Raw genomic sequence first — 20,273 nt, forward strand, 5'->3', positions numbered from 1 at the left:
GAGGGGACAAACCGCGGACTTCCCGGCCCTATCTAAGTGGCCATAGCAGCAGCGCTGCTGCTGCTGCTGCTGCTGCCGTCACCGCCACCACCACTACCCAGCGGATGAAGGAAGACCCTTCCAACACCTCACCGCCGCCGACTCCAACACCAAATGCCAGCTGCGCGGTCGGGCGGGCAAGGAGGAAGGCTGCTTCCTCCCCGCCATTTCCCCACCCCGGGGGCGGGGCCGGCGCTGACATGGTGGGGCGCGGGGAGTAACCAAGCCACAGGTCACGTGGTGCGTGGCGCGCGCACTCCCCCCCCCCCCCCTCCCCTTCTCCTCACCCTGTTCTCCTTCCCCCTCCTCTCCCTTCTCTCTCCTGTGGGTGGCGCGGGGCCGGGAGGCCTGCGCGATCCCAGGGTGCTGTGCGCGGCGTGGGCTCCGCCATCCCACTGGGAGAGACCGTCTGTACCGGGGCCCTGCCAGCGAGACTTCGCACCGAGCACGCTAGCGAGGGCGAGGGGAGAACGCGGGGCCCGCCGCCGCCAAACGGCCATGTCCGCGCGCAGCCCCTGAGCGGGACCGAGCTGCTGCTCCTCGCCCTCCCCTCTTACCCTCCCCCGCGCGGGCGCCCGCCCGCATCAGCCGCCGCCAACATGGAGGCCGTGAACGCCTTTAACCAGGAGGTGGGAGCCAGGGAAGGTGGGGGTTGGGGGGGGAGAGGACGGGAGAGCGGGTCTGGGAACAGTGGTGGTGCAGGGAGGGTCACGGTAGCCGCCATCGCTCTCCCCTAAACCGCACTCGGCTTCCGGCTCTGGGCCGCGCGGGCCCGGTGCGGCGCCTCCAGAGGCCTGTGCTGGAGAGGGACTGGGCAGCACTCGTCCTGGCTTGGTCCAGGGCCTCCCGCCAGCCTGAGGGGCAAAGGGTAGGGGAGATCGGTCTGCTGAGAAAAATGGAGGCGAGCGTTAGGCCCGCCGCGACAGTTGCAACGGCCTGGAGCGTTCCCTCAGCAACGCCGCAGACCAGATTCCCGCACGGGCCCGGGCGCAGGAGGGGTATCTGAGGAAATCTTCGGGCCTCCCTCTGTGCTTTCCTCCCCGTCAGTGTTCTCCTCACCCCACTGTAGAGCGTCTGAGCAGGGATCCTTGTTACAAGGCGTTCCCACTGCATGCACGTTGTTGAGGGGGAAGAAGCCGCGTTTGGGGGCGCGAAGCAGTTCTATTTCCTCGCAGTGGTTTGGTGAGAGACCTGCCATGTGAACAGGCAGCAAGCAGGACAGGCTGGAGGTTGAATCGAGAAAGGGAAAAACTGCGAGGGAGCTTATCTTTGTATAGAAACAACTCTTTGGGGATGTGACTAAGATACACCCCAGCGTTAAGGAGATGGTAGTTAGGTTGGAAAGGCTAAGGCTTTCAGTCGCCTTTCATACTACACAGAACGTCCCTTTCGTCTTCTCTTTCTTGTTTTGTTTTAATTCTTTAATAAACCGATAGGAATCGGAACCAAAATGGATCGTGATTGTTTTTTGCGTAATACACAAGATACGCTAGCCTCTACTTAACAAAGTTTTCCACCCATGACTTAAAATGATTCTTACATTAGATAACACTCCTGCCTCAGTCTGACTTTTGCAGATGCTGTATGAACTATAGAACATGCATATTCTTGTTGGAGATAATCTGCTAAAGCTAGACCAGAACCTATTCCAGAACGTTTAATACTTTCTGAAGGTTAGGTTGCTGTGCATGTTTGCTGAACAGAAACAGGAAAAATGGCAGACTTACTCTCATGTGATGAAGTCATGCTGTGTAAAGTTCACTCTGCCACTGCTTGTCCTACACACGCGCACACCTGAAAACCGATTCAATAGAATTCTGGAAGTGCAAAGGGAAAAGCAGGTGGCATACACCCCTCGTTAACGGTTTTACTGGGTTTATTTACCTGCTTATGTTTTGGGTGTATTTTGCTGTTTCGAACCAGTGATATGGAAGGATACAGAGCAACATTCTCCCATATATTAAAATAGAATGGCACACATGCAGCATTTTCAGTTTTCCTGTAAACAGAGAACAGAATTATTCTTACATGCTGAAGTATCAACGGAAGTTCTAGTAGATGATTGCTTTCACTTCATTCATTTCATCATGTTGCTACCTGATAAAACCTGTACAGACAGTGCTTAGTGTTTCTCAAACAATAAAACTCACTCCTTTTGCTGATCTGGTGGTAAAAGCATGTGTGACTTTAGAGTGAAAACAGTGTTTTTAGGTATTTAGTGACTTAAACAGTTTTAGAGGTGTGCATGTTTTGTTTCATACGTCTTCATCTAAGATACAGAAGTGTGGTACTGTTGTTTGGTGCAATGAGAAATACTGACTGAAATTCTAATGGCCAGCTGTTCAATGATAGTGAAACACTGGGTTTCATTGGAACATCAGTAATGGGGAAGAAAACTATACTAGCTAAAATCCTTATTCTGCATCAGTTCCTATGTATGACTGGTTCTATACTTAGTATAAAGCTAGCATGATAATAAATTCAAAGGTTATGTAATTTACTGTCCTGTTCTCAGGAGGCATTTATGATACTGGCTAAGAATCTAAGTCCAGTTCTTAAACTTACTTACTTAACTTACCAGCACATGTTGTCTGAAGCTGTGCATGGAAAACAATACATATTAAAATAAAGTATAAAACATTTCAAACTTTCTTGAGGACAGTAAGATTTACAGTCAGATGTTGTTCCATTTCTGGGCTTTCTCAATGAAAGTGGAGAAAGTGAAAGAGCTGTTTTACAGAAGATCTCAACGTTGTGCACAGAGTGTTGGGAATAGAGGAGGGTAGTGAGTGTGAGAGCTCACTTTGTAAAACTTGGAGTGCATGGATGTTGTGGGAACTACAGCAGTACCAGTCTCTGTTCACTGAATAATTATTGAGCATGGAATAACTTCAGCGGTGAAGATCAAGGTATCTACAAAATACTCTGTAGGTCAAGAATTCCTGAACTTGCTGGCTGCAACTACTACTGTAGGCAGAATTTGTAACCGCAGCTGCCTTGATTTTTTTGCTGGACTGCCCATATATGCTAGAGGTGATGTGCTTCAGGCTTACTGTCTCTTCTGTGGAGGTTGTAGCTGTCAGCTCCTTTGTCAGCCTACATGAAGGAGGAGATGCCACTTACTCCTTCAGGTGATGTGATCATTAGGGATTTTTTTTGGGGTGGGTTTGGCAGTTATAGCAGTTTCTTGAATGGTGGGAGGTCCAAGTTTGAATCGTGGCTGTAAGTAAGGCATCCTTGAAGCTGTTAGGTTGGTATCCTCTTGGACAAAAGATCTTGGTGAGGATGAGAAAAGCACTAGTAACACTTTACTTATGCAGTTTAAGCTGTTTTGTTTTGGCTGGAGCTATTCCTCCAGCCCTGTAGAAACCATTAGTAGTTTTTTTTGACTTAGATTCCAGTTCTACTTGTAAGGTCATTTTCTGCCCTTTGGGTTATAGGCTTCTGACAGTGTATATGGTTATGTTGCTGTGAAGTAACAGGTTTCTGCCTGTCAACTAATTGTGATGAGCGTGTGATCGTAACTGCCCATTGGAATTGTAAGGTAAAACTTTAAATATAGAGGTTTGAGCTGGCATATTGCACTTAGCAATTGTGGCAGGCTAGGAAAGGATGCTTAGGAGTCAATTAGTTTGACTTTGTCAGTGGGTGGTAACTTACACAGGTTATGTAATTTGATCATGTTTGATTGTTTTGCCCATTCCCTGAGTCCTGTTCTTTGCACCTATACTTTGAATGCAATTCTTTCAATAAATGTGCCTCTTTAAAATTCTCACTTTTCTACAGGAGCAAACACATCTTTTGTGTTGACTAGACATGTTTGTCAGTTTATCCAACTGCATTCTGAGCAGGTATTTCCAGCTGAATAGGTGGGATTTGACAGTTATGTAGTATATTGTATTTTGCCTGTGGTAACTAGTTTAAAGTGTTTCCTGGAAGAATGAGTTAGAATTTGTGTACTATTAGGTGCGTGTGTTGTGTTAAATTAACAGTACAGTATAAGTAAATCACAAAAGGTAACTTAATGATGATACAAAACTTTGTTTTTAAGAAAACAGGAAGGAGTTTTCTTAAACCCAACCCAAACCCATACATCTGCCATGATTTATAAAAGTTTTAATCCTTGTCATGTTGTAATTTAAGAGATATATGTTTCCTTTTTTTTTAATCTGGAAAATTTGGGGATAGTGTCCTGGTTAGAAAAGTTAGAGATTTCTTCACAGATTTGTTTCTGGAAGTAGAACAAAGTCAAGTTTCCTATTTTATAATCTTGTGTTTGTATTGAGTAATGCAATATAGTCAATTAATTATAAGTCTCAGGTTGGTAATCGTTAATCTGTACCACTGAAACAACTGGTATCATGCTGAAATGTGCCTGAATCACTATCAGGATAGGTATTTTGTGGGATGTTTCTTTATAGTTGCAGTTTTACTATTTATCCATATTCAGTAAACCAGAGAGTTGTAATTTGGATCTAGTGCAGCTATCTTACTCTACTGGCAAGACTTCATTTTGCATGTTCTATTACAATCTGTTGCTCCCTGTTCTTCCTCTCCCCCCATCCTATAAATAGAGGTTAGCAGGATATCCTTTGCAGTGGTTCTTCAGCAGTTCCTGGAACTCATGAACCCCAGTTAGATTCCCTCTGTTGTATGACAAGGACACAGTTACCAGTACCTGTGGTTGGAGGAAAGACTAGCATAGTATTTTTGTGGATTTTGGCACCGTTTTTTCCTTGAGGAAAACAGTGAAAGCTGCTACCTGTTGTGGCTGTCTAAAATTCCAGTAGGTACAGTAGGCTGTATTTTTAAGTCAGTGCTGGCTTCTATATGCTTTGTGAGAGTGCTTAAGCAGCAGTTCAAATGCATTTGGATGGGATGGAGGGAGAGGAATATAGGCAAATGCTACTAGTGTTTCAGATAGAATTTAGTACTTTTTTTAGATTGCGAGGCCCAGACAAGTTATAGTAGTAGTGTGCAGCTCTTTGGGGATGAAAGCTTGTTTGTTTTTTTATGACTGTATCATGGTAATTGAAGTGTGATTATCACTGTGATCCTGAAAGAGCTGTGTCTGTTGCTTCTTAAGTGAACTGTTTCCAGGAATACCGAAAGCTGTGGCATTAGGTTTAGGGTTAGTAGAGAATCTTGATGGAGAAGAAATGAGATGAACAGCTTTTCAGGAGACATGCTGGACTTAGGAGCACAGCGCTGATCCAGAAAGGCAGATAAGTTTCAAAACTCTCTGTGTAGAAAACAAAAATCTGTTCTTTGTACTTTAATGATGTCATTTTCATGTGACTGTCCTTTGTAAAGGTGTTTCTTCCCAGTGATTCAGAATTTGTCAATGGTCTTTCTAGGCCACAGAAATAGCTTAGTTGAGAAAGTACTATTTAACTTCCCTGCCTGAGGTTCATATCTGGTCAAATTTAAATCTCACTTTATTTTCCGAAGAATGTAGCTTGACAGCAATGAAATTTCTGGCCTTCTATTGCCTTTAGCAGCACCTAATACTTGGTTTGCTTCACAGCTGATGGTCAAGAATTTAAAACTTACATTGATCCTGTGAGACATAGCTTAATGACAGTTTTAGTAGACATCATTGTCTTTCTCCTTTTCTTAGTTACTCAAGGCAGAATAAGAACCTCAAAGGGGAAGGGAATCAGTTTTATAGGGGAAGGAAAATGTATGTTGCTAACAGATTTTCTTTGGACCTGTGTGTACTTTTTAAAACATCTGGCCTTTTAAAGATACAATCACACATTGGTGTTTTGTTAACAAAATAGTGTGCTATCTGTGCTTCTTGGTCACATCTTCCAGCATGGTTTTACTCTGTAGACACATGAACAAATACGCGAATGAATGCTTAGAGTACTGACTGTGGTGTGTGTGTGTGTAGCCTGCTTAGAACAATGTTCTTGGACACATAAGACTTGACAAAATTGTTGAGGGCATGTTAGATTGCTCTGTGAAAATTAGAGAAAATTGAAGGGGAGTATTGTAACAATGACCCGGGTGGCTGATATCCACTAATGACTAAACGCTCTGTTTCATTCAGGAGATCGTGTTTCTATCTGTGGTGCTGCTTTTCTGTGGGTTTTATTTACTAAATATGTAAAATGGAGCACTACCTCTTTATTTTGCAAATAAAGAGACCTTCTTATGTCAAAGAAACTTCAGCCAGTGAGCAAAGCCAGGGGAGTCAGTTCAAGCCTCAAAAGATATTTTACCAACCTGCTAGCTCATGCTTAAAACAGATAAATAGATTTAAGATTGTACATCAAGCTCAAGACACGCCAAAGGATATAAGCCTGAATTTTTCTTCTGTGTGAATGGGATAAGTCTCACTGGATGACATCACTTCTTTCCTACTTTGAACAGGTGAGACTATTATAACTGGAATAAGAAAGTGTTTTTTTCTTACGTATAAAAGAATCCACACCAGACAGCAGGAAATAATTCTTCCTAAAGTCTTGAAATGATCAAAACTCCGTAAAGATACAAGCCTTGAATGGTCCTTGAATTAATTAGATCTTGTATAAAAATAAAGTTTCATTTAATTTCTTTTACCCTGCTGTCTCTTGCCCTGTGGTGCTCTCCCCCAACCCATTGCAGCCAACTGGATACTCTGGTTGGTTTTCTTTGCCAGATTAATGGGTTTGGGACAGTGACACCAGAAATAGAGACAAAGCTAACTCCTGCTGCCTCTTTTAGCCAGTGGTGTCACTGCATGGGGAAGGAAGGTAGGGAAAAAACCCAGGAGCAGGTTTTTTTTTTTTCTCCAAACATCCAGTTGTGGTCAGTAAAATCAGAAAGCAATTTCTAGCAAGTCAAGCTTTACAGGACAGAGCATTCCAATGACAGGATCCTTTATAAAGCATCTGAGTTGTTTTTTTATCTGATCATGGTGTCTTTGAGAAATTAGAAGTATTATTGGAAGCGTGGTCCTCTGAATGTAGAGGGTTTTTTCTCATACATTGGTTTGGTAAATGTGTATGGAAGACGTTCCAAGTCTAATGCAACTTACAGAAATGTACACACATGTCGTAATGAACAGCTTCCTCTTCTAACACAATCCACAAGGAGCTAGTAAGGTAGTTAAATTTTAGATTTAGCCATCTTTAAAACATGGTTTTGACACCTGTAACTATGATACTGCAAATTAAAGAATTTAAAATAGCCGTTTGGGTATTCTAAAATTGAAAAAGGCAACAAAATCTTGATGTGCTATTCCAAGAGATAGCGTGCGTGTGTGTGTGTGTGTCCAAGGAGAAGGCAGAATACACATATATAAACAGACACAGACATGTATATGCATATACATATATGTGTATGTGTTCAGGTATATTTATATATACATGTGTATTTGCATCTCATTTTGATGCATGTGTCAGCTGTAGTTCATCCTGAGCTGGAAATATCTGTGTGTACTGACTTCATTGCTTTTACTGAATTTTTGTTGCTGTTGCCCAGAGTGCTGTCTATAACAGCAAAGGAACAATTTGCAGTGCTCTGCTCGATCATATTCTTCCAAAGATCTTTTTTATTCCAACCTTATTAGCCTAAGTTTGCAGTTTCTTGTAGTTTTTAGTGACTTCTTCAAGCTACCATATTCTTTGTGTTCTCCCTGGCTGCTTCCATGCATCCAGCTGATTTCTCATTTTCCTGCCCTCTGGCAGTTTTTCTCCTTGGATTTTTTTTCTTCTTTTTCCCCTGGTTGCAATGTCATCTTTTTGGATTTCTTTTAAGACGCTTAAGTTTATCTGTTTCTGAAATACAAATGCTGAAGTGCTGCTTTCACACTGGCTTCTTAGTTATTGTTATATGGGCCTGGCTAGTTTTTCTGCAGGAGCAGTTGCTGCCACGTGTGAAGGAAACGGTATGGCGTGCCTGTCTTAATGTTGGCTCCTCTAACTAATGTTTTGAACTTCTGCTGGTGGTTTGTGGATGTTTCAGGTTTTTTTTGTTATTTTCTTTTGTTACCTCTTGAAACAGATTTTCCTGAGGTTTAATATCATCGCTGACTTGTTCCTCAGAAGTCATCTTCACACTTACGCTAAAGAAATATAATTCAAAATCTAACAAGCCTTTAAAAAAAAAAAAAAAAGAAAAATAGAAAAAAAGTAACCAAGCCAACACACAGATTTTCCTCTTCTATTTTCTGACAGCTTTTGTTCATACTGTGACTTCTCAGCAGTCAGGGATGTTAGCTGAAGTATTTCTTACAGCTTGAATGGCTTTAAAAATCAAACATCCTGGCATTAGAACTTGCCTTTTATGAAGATTAATAATGAAAAAGTCATAGTCCTGACTTGGTGTTGGAAAAGGTATCTGCCTGCCACTGTCTTGAAGGGTAATTTTTCTTCTTTCATACCTTCTGGAATAGGAATTGAATTAAGCAAGAGAATGCCTTCTTGCCTACTCTTCATATTTTATTGATGTAAGGCTTTCATTTTGTATTACTAAGTCTTGTTATGACTTGCTTTTAAATATTTGGACAGACTTTTTTTACCTTCTCCATTGTTGTATTCCATAACTGACACAGTGGATAAATCTGTGTAAGTAGGTAACTTCACAAGAATCTTGGACCTTTACATTAATAGAAAAATAAGAGATAAGTTTTAAAATGACATCTTACTTTCCATTATGCTGTCAAATAAAGATACTTTATTCTCTTATTTTGCTTTGTGGTCACATTTTTGGCTAATGTTCATAGGCTCTATTTTTTCTTTACTGTGAAGAGCAAAAGGAAATTATGTAATGCAATACCATTTTATTTGTGATTCATGGGGAATATTTTAGAGGTAAAAAAAACATGACAATATAATGATTCTACCTTTAGTAAGCCACAGCTCAACTAGGAAGTTATGGTAAGAATAAAAAATATTTAATGAAGCAGAACCACCTAACCATGAGCTGTGACATAACAGGAGAAATTAATAGTAGTACTGGAATATCCTCACTTCTCTTTCTGTTTAGAAGATGGGAGAAGAGTGCTTCTGACAAGTCAATTATGCTTCTGTGTCTAATGACCAGTAGAACAAAACTCTGCAGGGTAGGCCATAAAAACATAGTGTAGTATACTGTGTAGCTTTTGCAACTGGTTATTTTATGAGGTGGAATTACAGCAACAGCTTATGGAGCATATAGAATTCACTGTAGATCCAGAGTAGGTGAAGTGGTCTGGGAAGTAGTGAGATGTGCACTGGATTTTGGTGTCTTCTAAGTGTGTGCATGCATGCTTACGAGTGTAAGATTGTTGTATTAGAAAACAGAACAAACCCCCAAAACAATTAAAAAAAACCCAGAAAACAAAACCAACTCCCCAAATCCTTCATTTCCCTATTCTCTTAAAATGCTCTACAGGAAGCAGAGTACAGTAAGAATGTCATGCTGTTCATGTGGTATTGGTGTCTTGAGGAAAATGCATCACTGACGCCTCAGCTTTCTATAGTCCACCCTTCACTGATGTTTCATCAGCTCTGATAGTCCTGTGGGCAAGTTTTAGTTTCTCAGTTTCTGCAGTGTGAAACTAATTCTTCTTTTCAGAATTATGGTCAATACTGGAAGACAGCAGTGTCTTCTCTGAATGCATAGGCTCAAGACATTTTGAAAATGTTTTGTAATCAATTTCCTCAGGCATGAGACCTAAGTCATGGTGATGCTGTTTGTGAAAAGAAGGGATTTTTTGCTTGGAGTCACACTTTCAGATTTGAAGAGCTGAACTAGAGTCTGTGTTCTGTGAATTCAGACTTGAAAAGCAAAAAAAAAAAGAAAAGTGTCTACTAATGCAGAATCCCTTTTTGTGCTTAATGCTCTTAACAGAATAGCATTCTTCTTAATGTCTGATTACAGCTCTTTGAAATAATATGCCTGGACTATGTTTATAGGAATAAGATAAGAATTATTCTGTAATTTGGGTTCACAGAATGCCTCAAAACATCACATATAAAGAATTAAATTTTCCAGTGGGTGGTATTCATACGGAGAATAATGCAGAGGAGTCTCCGAAACAGTCAGTGCAGTTCATTTTGGTAATAATACAGCATGGTCATAGCAAGTGAAATGGTAAACATCTCCATAAAAGACGTTTGCAATGCCTGTGTATAACAGGATGATTTGAAAAGTCAGTATTGATTTGATCAGCTCAATAGATGAAAGTTGTCATACTTTTGGATTATGTTAGCCTAGCTGTCTGTAATGCCACCCTCAATATTTCTATTTGGTAAGCAGACACTCCAGACAAATGTAAATGAAGCTGCAGTTATTTCTGATGTCTATTGGTTTTGTAAATTCTCAGGTTCCCATGCCATAAACTAGCAGCGCCTGTACCATAAGGTAACCGATACCAATTGTTAGACACAAACAGAACTTTGAGAGCAGCCTCATCAGAATCTGGTAAATTGGTGAATATGGCTTGGTTCAGAAGCAAGACAACTTTGAACATTGCCAAGAAAGATCTGCTCCTTAGTCTTTTTGTTTCCAGGGACAGCCAGCGTTGTGAGGATACCTAGAGTGGAATGTCAATAGTTAGTCAATTGTCTGAAATGCCTTTTTTGTTAACTGCCTAAACTTCAGAATATATTTTAAATATTTGTTTTCTCTGCTTAGCTCTTTTCATTGATGGAGATGAAACCTCCTATTTCCCGAGCAAAAATGATTCTCATCACAAAAGCTGCCATTAAAGCTATTAAGGTAAAGTACAGCAGAACAAACACAAAACTATAACAGTAGCAATGTTTTGTTATTTTACTTCAAAGTAAATTCATCTCTGGATTTCCTGGTGTTGGCTTCATGGATGTTTCATTCTAGCTGGTGTTAAGAATGTTATCCACATACAAGTGGGTGGTGAATATAATTTCTTGGTTTTAGACTAATTAGTAGTATACTGCCAGCTGGATTTTTTGAGTAATTGCTTTTTAATGCTAAACTCACTAGGGTGTTATTATTTCAATGTAATAAAATTTTCAATGTTTCAGGATGCAACTAGCACATAGGTGTCTTGCTTTGAAGCAATAATTACTTTAGAAAGTAAATCCAGAAAGCTCTCACTAATAACTGTAGTAGCAGTCTGTCTTTTTGTGTATATACTGACACACTTTGGACAGAAAGGATGACTTAATTAGCTCAATAACATTCCTTTAGAATGTGAGTGTAGTGTTTTGTAGTTTCTCCTAAATGCTAGTAAGCTCAAAGAGTTAAAATACTTGTGAAATGATGTGCCACTGTTGAGTAGATGATACATTCATTTCTAAATTTATTTTCCAGCTCTACAAGCATGTTGTCCAGATTGTAGAGAAGTTTATTAAAAAGGTAAGAATAAAAAAGAATCTACTGATACTGTCTGCATCTGTTGCTAGATGTTATTAATAACGCTAGTCAATAACCAAAAAGCCTCGTGTTATTCAGGGACCAAGAAAGAAAATTCTGTTTTGTTAGGACTTTATACATTTTCATACCTCTTTTTGTATATAATCTCCTAATTTGAGTTTTCAGTAGTGCATTAAGAAGTGGAGAAAAAATTGTCAATTTCCTCCTTTCTTCTCTACCTAGCAGCTGGGGAGGAAGCTGGAGGAATTGAACTTGAAATGAATTTTCAGGGGCTAAGATAATTCATATTTTGAGAAAACAGTTTTCATGCTTGCCTAGGCATGTAGAACAACAGACTAGAATGTAATGCTTGCTAAAACCAAACTGTGAGTGAACAGGAAAAATACCCTTTTTCATTCAGAGTCCTTCAGAGACCTCCAAAGAGAAGGGCTTGCCATTAAATTCTGGAGAACAGAGTTGGTTGGATGTATTTCAGTCCAGTGAGTGTTACATAATTCAATAGCAGAATTGTGACAGGCTGTACTGTAAGCTAGTAGACCTATTGTTGAGATTACAAATTGTGAACCCAAAGGTACTTCACAAGCAGTGATTGAGAAGGTAACAGCTTCTTCAAGGCTGTGCCAGGGGAGGTTTAGGCTGGTTGTTAGGAAGAAATTCTTCGCAGAAAGAGTGATTGGCCACTGGAATGGGCTGCCCAGGGAGGTGGTGGAGTCACCGTCACTGGACATGTTGAATAGGAGACTGGATGAAGCACTTGGTGCCGTGGTTTAGTTGATAAGATGGTGTTGGGTGATAGGTTGGACTTGATGATCTCAAAGGTCTTTTCCAACCTGATTAATTCTGTTCTCTTCTACTCTGTCCCAAATGTGAAAGCACACTTTTTCTACTTTATTTTCCATTGCTGTACAGAAAACCAAAGCACTCTACATAAAACCTATGAACATTTTTTTCTACCCACCTATACCAAGTATAAGTTTCTCGTAAAGGAATGAGGGAATATATACTACCTTGTTAGCATCATTGCTTAATGGAAGACTATTTTTATGTTTCTAGTGCAAACCGGAATATAAAGTCCCTGGATTGTACGTTATTGACTCCATTGTTCGTCAGTCTCGTCACCAGTTTGGAACGGACAAAGATGTTTTTGGGCCAAGATTCTCTAAGAATATTACTGCCACATTCCAGTATTTGTATCTCTGTCCATCTGAAGACAAGGTACAACTATAATTTTTCAAGTGTTTTTGTGAATTGCTATCAGTGCTACCTTGGTGTTTCTGCTTACATGAAAGCTGAGTTAGTGATTCTCATGTCCATGGTAGTGAATGTTACTGTATTAAGTGGTAAAATATGCTGAGAAAGATTGTACAAGGTGAAAGTTAAATGAAAGTTCTAGTTAAGATATTTATTTTGCCTAACTTAATCACTTCTCTTTTGCCTATGCAAACATTTCGCCAGTGTGACTATGCTAAACCTTGTTTTTCTTGATGCTCCTTCAGGACAACTTACAACGGAAGGTGTTTGTCTTCCACAAAAATAAAGTGTTACAGAAGAAGCTGTGGTATTGTAGGCAGTGAAGGTTCTTCTCTCACACAGTTAAAAAAAAAAAAACAATTTAAAAATCACCATACTGATTTCTTCAGTCTTTAAAAATTCCACACTTGAATTTCATTTGCGAGACTGGGTTAAAGCCTCATTTTTCTTAGTTTTGGTGTACTTCCTGATAGAACAGAGGTTCTGAAAGTACTGTGAGTTCATGATGGCCCAGGTTGCCATCAACAGAAGATAGCTTGCGCGTCCTCTATGAGAACAATTTCAAAAGACTTCCCAGATAAGTGTGCCAGTTGGTTTCCATAAAATCACCTAGCTTCTCTTTTCCTTAATTGTACTCTGTGAGAATAAAATACTGTTTTGCTAACTGACTTTTTACCTAATCTTTTGACAGCTTTTTGAAAAGCTTTAATGCTCTTTGGTTTTCTAATGTGGAACATTTAGACCTTTAGCCTCTGAATTTGATACTCTGGAGCTTCTGGGTTAATACACTGGTGAAATAATGTAACCCCTTCCTTCTGAATTTGTAGTTAACATTTTGTTTATCTAAATTAGTTAGACTATCCATCTCATTCATGCAACTACCTGATAACCTCACTGCTAAAATAGTTAAGATTTCTGCTAGGGAGGGTAACACTATTTGTAATCTGCTTGCTTTATGAATTTTCGGTGTGTAAACATGTCTGATCTGCAGTACCTAGCAGCTATGGTTGATACCCAAAGAGAATGCTACCCTTTTTTTCTAACAGCCTTTCTGTAAGATTAATAATGTGACTGAAAACAAGAGTATTACTTTTGTTCATTTTTCTGACTTCCATATTATTTTCAAGTTTTCTGGAGAGATAGTGTACCCAATGCCAAATAATGCTGCTGGTTTTAAGTTGTTTTTCAGACTAAAATCTTGTTTTAAAATAGCCATTTTGGATTTCTCTCGAATTTATCTTATTGTAGAAAGTACTTTTGGAAACTTTTAATCACTTAGTGTATGGAAGTCTAGGTGTATTTGCATGGGTATATGTAACTGAGTCACAATAAGGCATTATATTGTTAAAACAAGAAAGAACAGAAGCATTTCATTCTTAGCCAGCTACAGTAGAAGTACTTAAAATGTATGGGTATGCAAGTCAGGTGAATTAAGTGTGCAGAAAGGAGAGGTATGTCTGTATTACCATGTACTCTGACTTTTGCTTCCTTACATCGTTTTCCAACTGAGACAGCACATCTGATTGGATATTATTGTTCAATACTAGGCTATGAAGGAAAGACTGATTTCCAGCTTGTTCCTGAAAGTTTCATTGCTCTTAATGTTAAAAAAAGAAGTGAGCTTAAAATAACAGCTGACAGTCAGAGAGTTTGATTTAATCTTTCTATAGTGATCAGTTGGAATGTTTTCCACTTGCTTTGCTGATCTTTTGATTCATCATTGAGATGAATTTTCCAGCTGCCTTTCATTTTCTCTTACCTTGTTTGTCACGTTTGTTGTACGTTTCACACCTTTATGACCATCCGTGAATAAATGATGGGGTTGATGTGACTTCCTCTATTGTCTGTCAAATCTGCATTTTCTGGCTGGCCAGAACAGTTTTAGAAAAGTGGCACAAGTCACTTTTTACAAGAGTGGATAGTAAAACAAGTCATCAGTTTCTATCTTTGCCATGTAAAAGATCTTTCTGACCTATGTGACAGCATAGGGTGTTGTTAAATAGGTATGCCAAATCATGTTGGAGTCCTGCACTGTTCAAACCTTTCTTCTCAACATATGGAAGATAAATACGGAGTTTGTGGACTTGGAAAGCTATATTTAGTGTTAATGCTTGCCTTGTTTTCACAGAGTAAAATAGTCCGTGTCCTGAACCTGTGGCAGAAAAATGGAGTTTTTAAAATAGAAATAATTCAGCCTCTTTTGGATATGGCAGCAGGAACTACTGCCACTGCACCAGTGACAGAAAATGCTACTAATAATGAAGGTATGACTTACATTATAGCTTCTTTTAAAAGGGTGAGCTATAATAGCTTGTTTGCTTTAAAGTGATTGTACTAGTCTCAACATTAATAAATTTGCTAAAAGCATATTGCAGATCAAGCACTGTGTTTGGTTTTCGACCCTTCACTACAAGAAAGACTGAGTTACTGGGATATGTCCAGAGAAGGGCAGTGAGGCTGGTGAAGGGCCTAGAGAACAAGTCTTACAAGGAGTCGCTGAGTGAACTGGCATTGTTTAATCTGGAGAAGAGTAGGCTGAGGGGAGACAACTACCTGAACAGAGGTTGTAGTGAGGTGGGGGTTGGTCTCCTCTCCTGAGGAGCTAGGGATAGAACAAGAGTAAGTGGCCTCAGGTTTCAGTAGGGGAAGTTTAGTTTAGGTATCAAGGGGAAATTTCTTTACTGAAAGAGTGGTCAGGCATTGGAATAGGCTGCCCAGAGGGAGTCACCATTCCCTGGAGGTGTTCAAAAAACATGTGGACTTGGCGGTGTTGGGTTGATGGTTGTACTAGGTCTTAGAGGCTTTTTCCAACTTTAATGATTGTGTGATTCTATGAGACTGAACTCCATTGTCACAATTGTGTGCCGTGGCTGAACTCAGAATTCTAAATAAATACTGGTACTATACTTCAGTTACCAGGATGTGAACACTTGTATGGAAAACATCTGAAATTACGTGATGTATGCCTATGTACATTCAATTTTTGGTGTGAAGTATTTTTTTATTATCAATTTTATAATTCTAATCTTTTTAATGTTAAATTCTGGATAAGTGTGATCTTGCATATTAAGAGCTACATCTTTTCTTTGAATCAGCTTTTATCTGAAAGCAGCAGCTGTCAGTCTCTTTCAGGATGCAGCTCTGAAACATTTTAACTGCTGTTCAAAATGCAAATTCTTGAACAGTAAATATATGCCTGGCAGTAGGCTTTTACATGGGCTACTGGTTGAAAACTGCTGACCTAAAGACTGAAATAATGACATCCTGCCCACAGTATTTTCACTGACCCATTTTATGCCACATAAAAAAGCTGGTAATGAGGTTACCAAATTGTGGATGAGAATATGCATACCACAATTCTCTTTTCTTGAGAGGGCTGCCTTTTTGAGTTTGTACTCTGTATTTCAGACTTAGCTTTGGTAACCTCCTTACATATAGCACTCAAATATGTTGGAGTAGGATTGGTAAAAAATTAAATGGAGTGGGTGCAGTGTGGTGGCAGACAACAAAATAATGATGCACAGTAGCATAAGTGAAATAATTTCCAATGGTGTTAGGGAAAGCGTATTCTATTGACATCCTTTATAAACATGGCAGGGCTGAGGGAGAGAATGTCTTGGCATTTGAGCAGACTGGTGGCTATACTACTTCATTCTGACATGACAGATGAGCAGCACTATTTTTTCCATCTTTGCCTCATCACTAGTAGCTAAAAGGTTGGATACCTTCTGCCTAGATTTTCATCTACAGAAATACTGATTTCAAGGAAATTATTTGGATGCACCAGAGGGGATAATTTGTCTCTGAAATAAATATGCTAATGAATAATAATAAATATATTAATGCATTATGTGAAGTAGAATCTATTTAGCTGGTAATGCTACAGAGTCTGCTTAGCCAAAAAAATAGAACTGAGAGAGAAATGCAAATTTTCCCCCTTGAGTAAGCAAATATCCTTGTGAATGTATACAGGGAATAATCTGGGGATTAGTTTATATTTAAAAACAGTCATGTATGTTTTTGCAGGATTTTTATGTAGCATCTGACTTTTGGGAAAATAGTATGTTTGGTTTTGCTTGCTGCATGTCAACAGTGCAGTTATTGAAACTGCAGACAGATGAATACCTTTAAAGCAGCTGGCGTTGTGAGGCAAACATTTTAGTGTCTCAAACTCAAAAAATGGTTCTATTAATGGGTTTATTTTTTAGCTTTCAGTTTTCTGGTAGTCCATTACAATATGTACATGTAGACAAAGCTAACAGCATGTCTTCAAATGTGATCATCATTTTACTAAAGCTCCATGGAAATGGGAGTCTTTCCCTGAAAGAACAGCAAACATTATTTTTGTGGTAGGAAGATTTATCTATCAGATGCATGTTTGGCATGTGACTGTGCAAAGGGGCATGTGAACAATGATGTTGAGGTGATAAGATGTTGTTAACAAAGAAAAAGAATTGTTTATGGGAGCTGATAACAAAATATTAAAAAAATCCTGTATTACCAGAGATTTCAGAAAAAAAATCTAGCAGAAAGTGTTTAGACTGGACATGAGGAAAAAAATTTTCACAGGAAGAGTGGTCAGGAATTGTTTAAAGGTCATTTAGATGTGGTGCTTGGGAATATGGCTTAGGGGTGAGCTTTGTAGAGTAGGGTTATCAGTTGGACTTGGTGATCCTGAGGGTCTTTTCCAACCTGAATGTTTCTGTGATTCTGTGATTAAGAGAAACTCAGTTGCTCTTAAACATTAGATGATCTGAAATGTGCATCTGAAAGAATGAGCCCAGAACTTTGTAACCAGAGCTAATATCTTAAGAAGATTGATGCTTGTTGTTTTTCTCCTTTCTAAAATGGTACAATTCTAAATATAGACTTGTGATCTAAAGTACCATGCTGGGCTGGTTTTAGATAGGCCATTTATCTTTGTGTTCTTTCTTAATGTATATAATGTGCAGATGTGAGCAGTAAATGGAGCAGATGAAGGGAGAATTAATAGAATATGCAGTTGGGGTAGTTTAAATAAGACTTTTTGGGTTAACCAGAGTTTAGTAGGTTGACACTTGTTTTGAGGAGGTAGACGTGCACTGAAGAGCAAGATGAATGTTTTGGAGTAACGTAGCTCCTTCTCAATTCCTCTGAAACTCTCAGGTTCGCCACCCCCTCCAGCAAAAGTTCCTTCGGAGCCCCCTCAAGTTACTGCTAACTCAGTACCTACTGTGCCACAGTTGCCCAGTTCTGATGCCTTTGCAGCGGTAGCTCAGTTGTTTCAAACAACGCAAGGACAACAGGTACCCTCTTTTTATTTACCTCCTTTCGAACTCCAGGTTTTATGTTGAATGAGGGGGAGGAGCAAAAAAAAGTCTCCTTAACATTTTCAGTGGAAAACCTGTAAGGGTTAAAGGCAGTATGTGAATGATCTGTGATCCTTCTATCCATCAATTAATGGTGCTCGTGAAAAAAATCAGTTGCAGAATTCCTAAGTAGTTTGTTCTGAATGTAGTTACAAAGTTTGAAGCACAGGCAGAATATATCAAGCAAAATGTTGAGTTCTGTTGTTCAGTCCACTGAACCATTTGCAGTGGTGACAGGCCTGAATACTGAAATCTTGGGACATGCTCAATTTTGCCACTGAAATACTTAAAAAGTGACTTTTGGTTTTGCTGCAAGTTCTTTGATAGTTCAGTCAGGTTTTCGATGGTGTTCATCCTGTGCCATAGTCCAGTTTGATGTTGTGTCCTACAACTGTTTCAATACTATGTGCTTAAGGATGTACCTAATACTATATATGTTTTTGAAGCTTCAGCAAATCCTTCAGACTTTTCAACAGCCTCAAAAACCCCAGTCACCAGTCATAGATAACACTGTGATGGCTCAGGTTCAAGCTATTACTGCTCAGTTGAAAACTACAGCAGCACAGCCACCAGAACAAAAAGCTACTTTCCCACCACCTGAGCAAAAAACATCATTTGACAAAGTAAGTCTTCATTTGCTCTTTGTGTTTAACTTTTTAAGTTCAGCACAAGACTGACGGATGCTGCAGCGTCCTTCATTTGTGAGGAGAAAAATGCTTCAAATTTTGTTTCTTCTCTTTCAGTTTGGAGGTCAGCTTTGCTGGTTTTGTAGCCTTTGCATTTCCTAAAGCTGAGTAAACTAGTTTTGGACAGTTTCTGATTCTGTATTAGAATATGGTGTTTATTACTTGTTTTTCTGATGTAGTCCTTTGTCTTCAATTCCTGAGCTGTTTGGTGTGTAGAAAAGCTTCATTAATAAAGCTATTTTGGCTGCCAATTATGTGTAAGATGCAGAAACATAGTTGGCTCAATCTAATTTCTTACAGAAGCTGCTAGATCGGTTTGACTATGATGATGAACCAGAAGCAGTAGAAGATTCAAAGAAGGAAGATTCAGCTCCTTCCCCCTCAGTTTCTCAGCCAGCTTTGTAAGTTTTGTGTCATAATTAAGTTGACAAATCTTTGTTCTAAAAAAATGTAATCTTTACTTTAGAATGGTAATTAAAATTCCAAGTTAATTCCATGCTTAACTGTTATAGTACAAAGTTAGAATGGTGCTAACAACTTCTGGTGGGTTGGTTTTTTCAGTCTTTTTACTTCAGTCATCCCATGTAGGCATGTTGCATCATTGACTGAGGAATGTGTTCTGTAGAAGAAAACTCAGTTTTGGTTTCAAGGTGAATTCTGTGTTAATTTATTGCACAACCAAATGTGTCAGGGCATTGTTAGTAATCAGCTAGATTGTTTTGCTGGCTGGGGAAAGGGTGCTGTTCCAAACATTTTAACTTGGTAGTTTTAGCTACTAAAAAAACTAAAATTGGCTTTGCAGCTGTACATTCTCAAACATTAAATACCCATGCAAACTAACACCAACTCCTGTTTCCCTTTTGATATGCATTATGATAAAGTCTTAAATTACATGATCACATACTAGTTTTTTCCACAGGACCTCTCTCTCATTCAGTGCACAGGCTGGATGGTGCTCAATACCTGGGTTAGTCAATATTTCTTTTTTCCCTGCTTCAGTATGTGGCCCCATGTCTTACTTGCTGTATATGCCATCTGACCCCTGCTCTCAGAAGCAACCTCACTAACTCTGTCATTAGCTTTCTTACTGTGTTTGTTGCCTTGAGGACTTCAGTGTTCCACAAACATTAGTTAATTAGAATGCCTTTTAAGTAAATTGGTAGTATTTTCCCTGTAATACAGATGGAACTGTAGAGTACAGAAAGGTGAGGTAGGTCAAATATAAGCACTGCTTGTTTATGCCCAACTAGAGATCATTGGAATAAGCTTTTCAGCATGTTTATGTTCTGTTTGCAGCACTTCACAGCCTCTGTCCTTATTACCATATAGTTGTGTAAGATGCCTCTGAAGATTAGATTCCAATAGTCTCATTTTGAGCATGCAGAATCAGTAATACTCGATATGAGAAACTGATCTGTACAGAATCATGTAAGAATTGCATGGAACCTGTGTTTTAAAATACTACAAAATTCCATTTCCCCTCTCCATGAAATTATTTTACCCTCCTAAAAGTCCTGTTCAGGTTCTTGCACAAACTGCATCTTGCATACAGGTTGTATTAGCTGCACAGACCTCATTAATTGCCTGAGCACTGTCCATTCTGTGTGTTGAATTGGGAAGT

General features: G+C 39.3%; 1 protein-coding gene across 1 annotated transcript in view; it reads left to right on the forward strand.

The window, feature by feature from the left end:
- The first annotated feature begins 388 nt into the window (after nt 1-388).
- Nucleotides 389-20,273, forward strand: part of SCAF4 (SR-related CTD associated factor 4) — a 46,832-nt gene continuing 26,947 nt past the window's right edge. The window contains exons 1-9 of the mRNA XM_054165877.1: nt 389-668; nt 10,648-10,731; nt 11,305-11,349; nt 12,421-12,582; nt 14,747-14,882; nt 17,764-17,903; nt 18,413-18,589; nt 18,953-19,053; nt 19,572-19,619. Of these exons, the coding sequence (XP_054021852.1) occupies nt 639-668; nt 10,648-10,731; nt 11,305-11,349; nt 12,421-12,582; nt 14,747-14,882; nt 17,764-17,903; nt 18,413-18,589; nt 18,953-19,053; nt 19,572-19,619 (923 nt within the window). The 5' untranslated portion in view covers nt 389-638. The remainder of the gene's footprint in view (nt 669-10,647; nt 10,732-11,304; nt 11,350-12,420; nt 12,583-14,746; nt 14,883-17,763; nt 17,904-18,412; nt 18,590-18,952; nt 19,054-19,571; nt 19,620-20,273) is intronic.

This window comes from Dryobates pubescens, chromosome 12, assembly GCF_014839835.1.
Source record: "Dryobates pubescens isolate bDryPub1 chromosome 12, bDryPub1.pri, whole genome shotgun sequence".
Classification (NCBI taxonomy): domain Eukaryota; kingdom Metazoa; phylum Chordata; class Aves; order Piciformes; family Picidae; genus Dryobates; species Dryobates pubescens.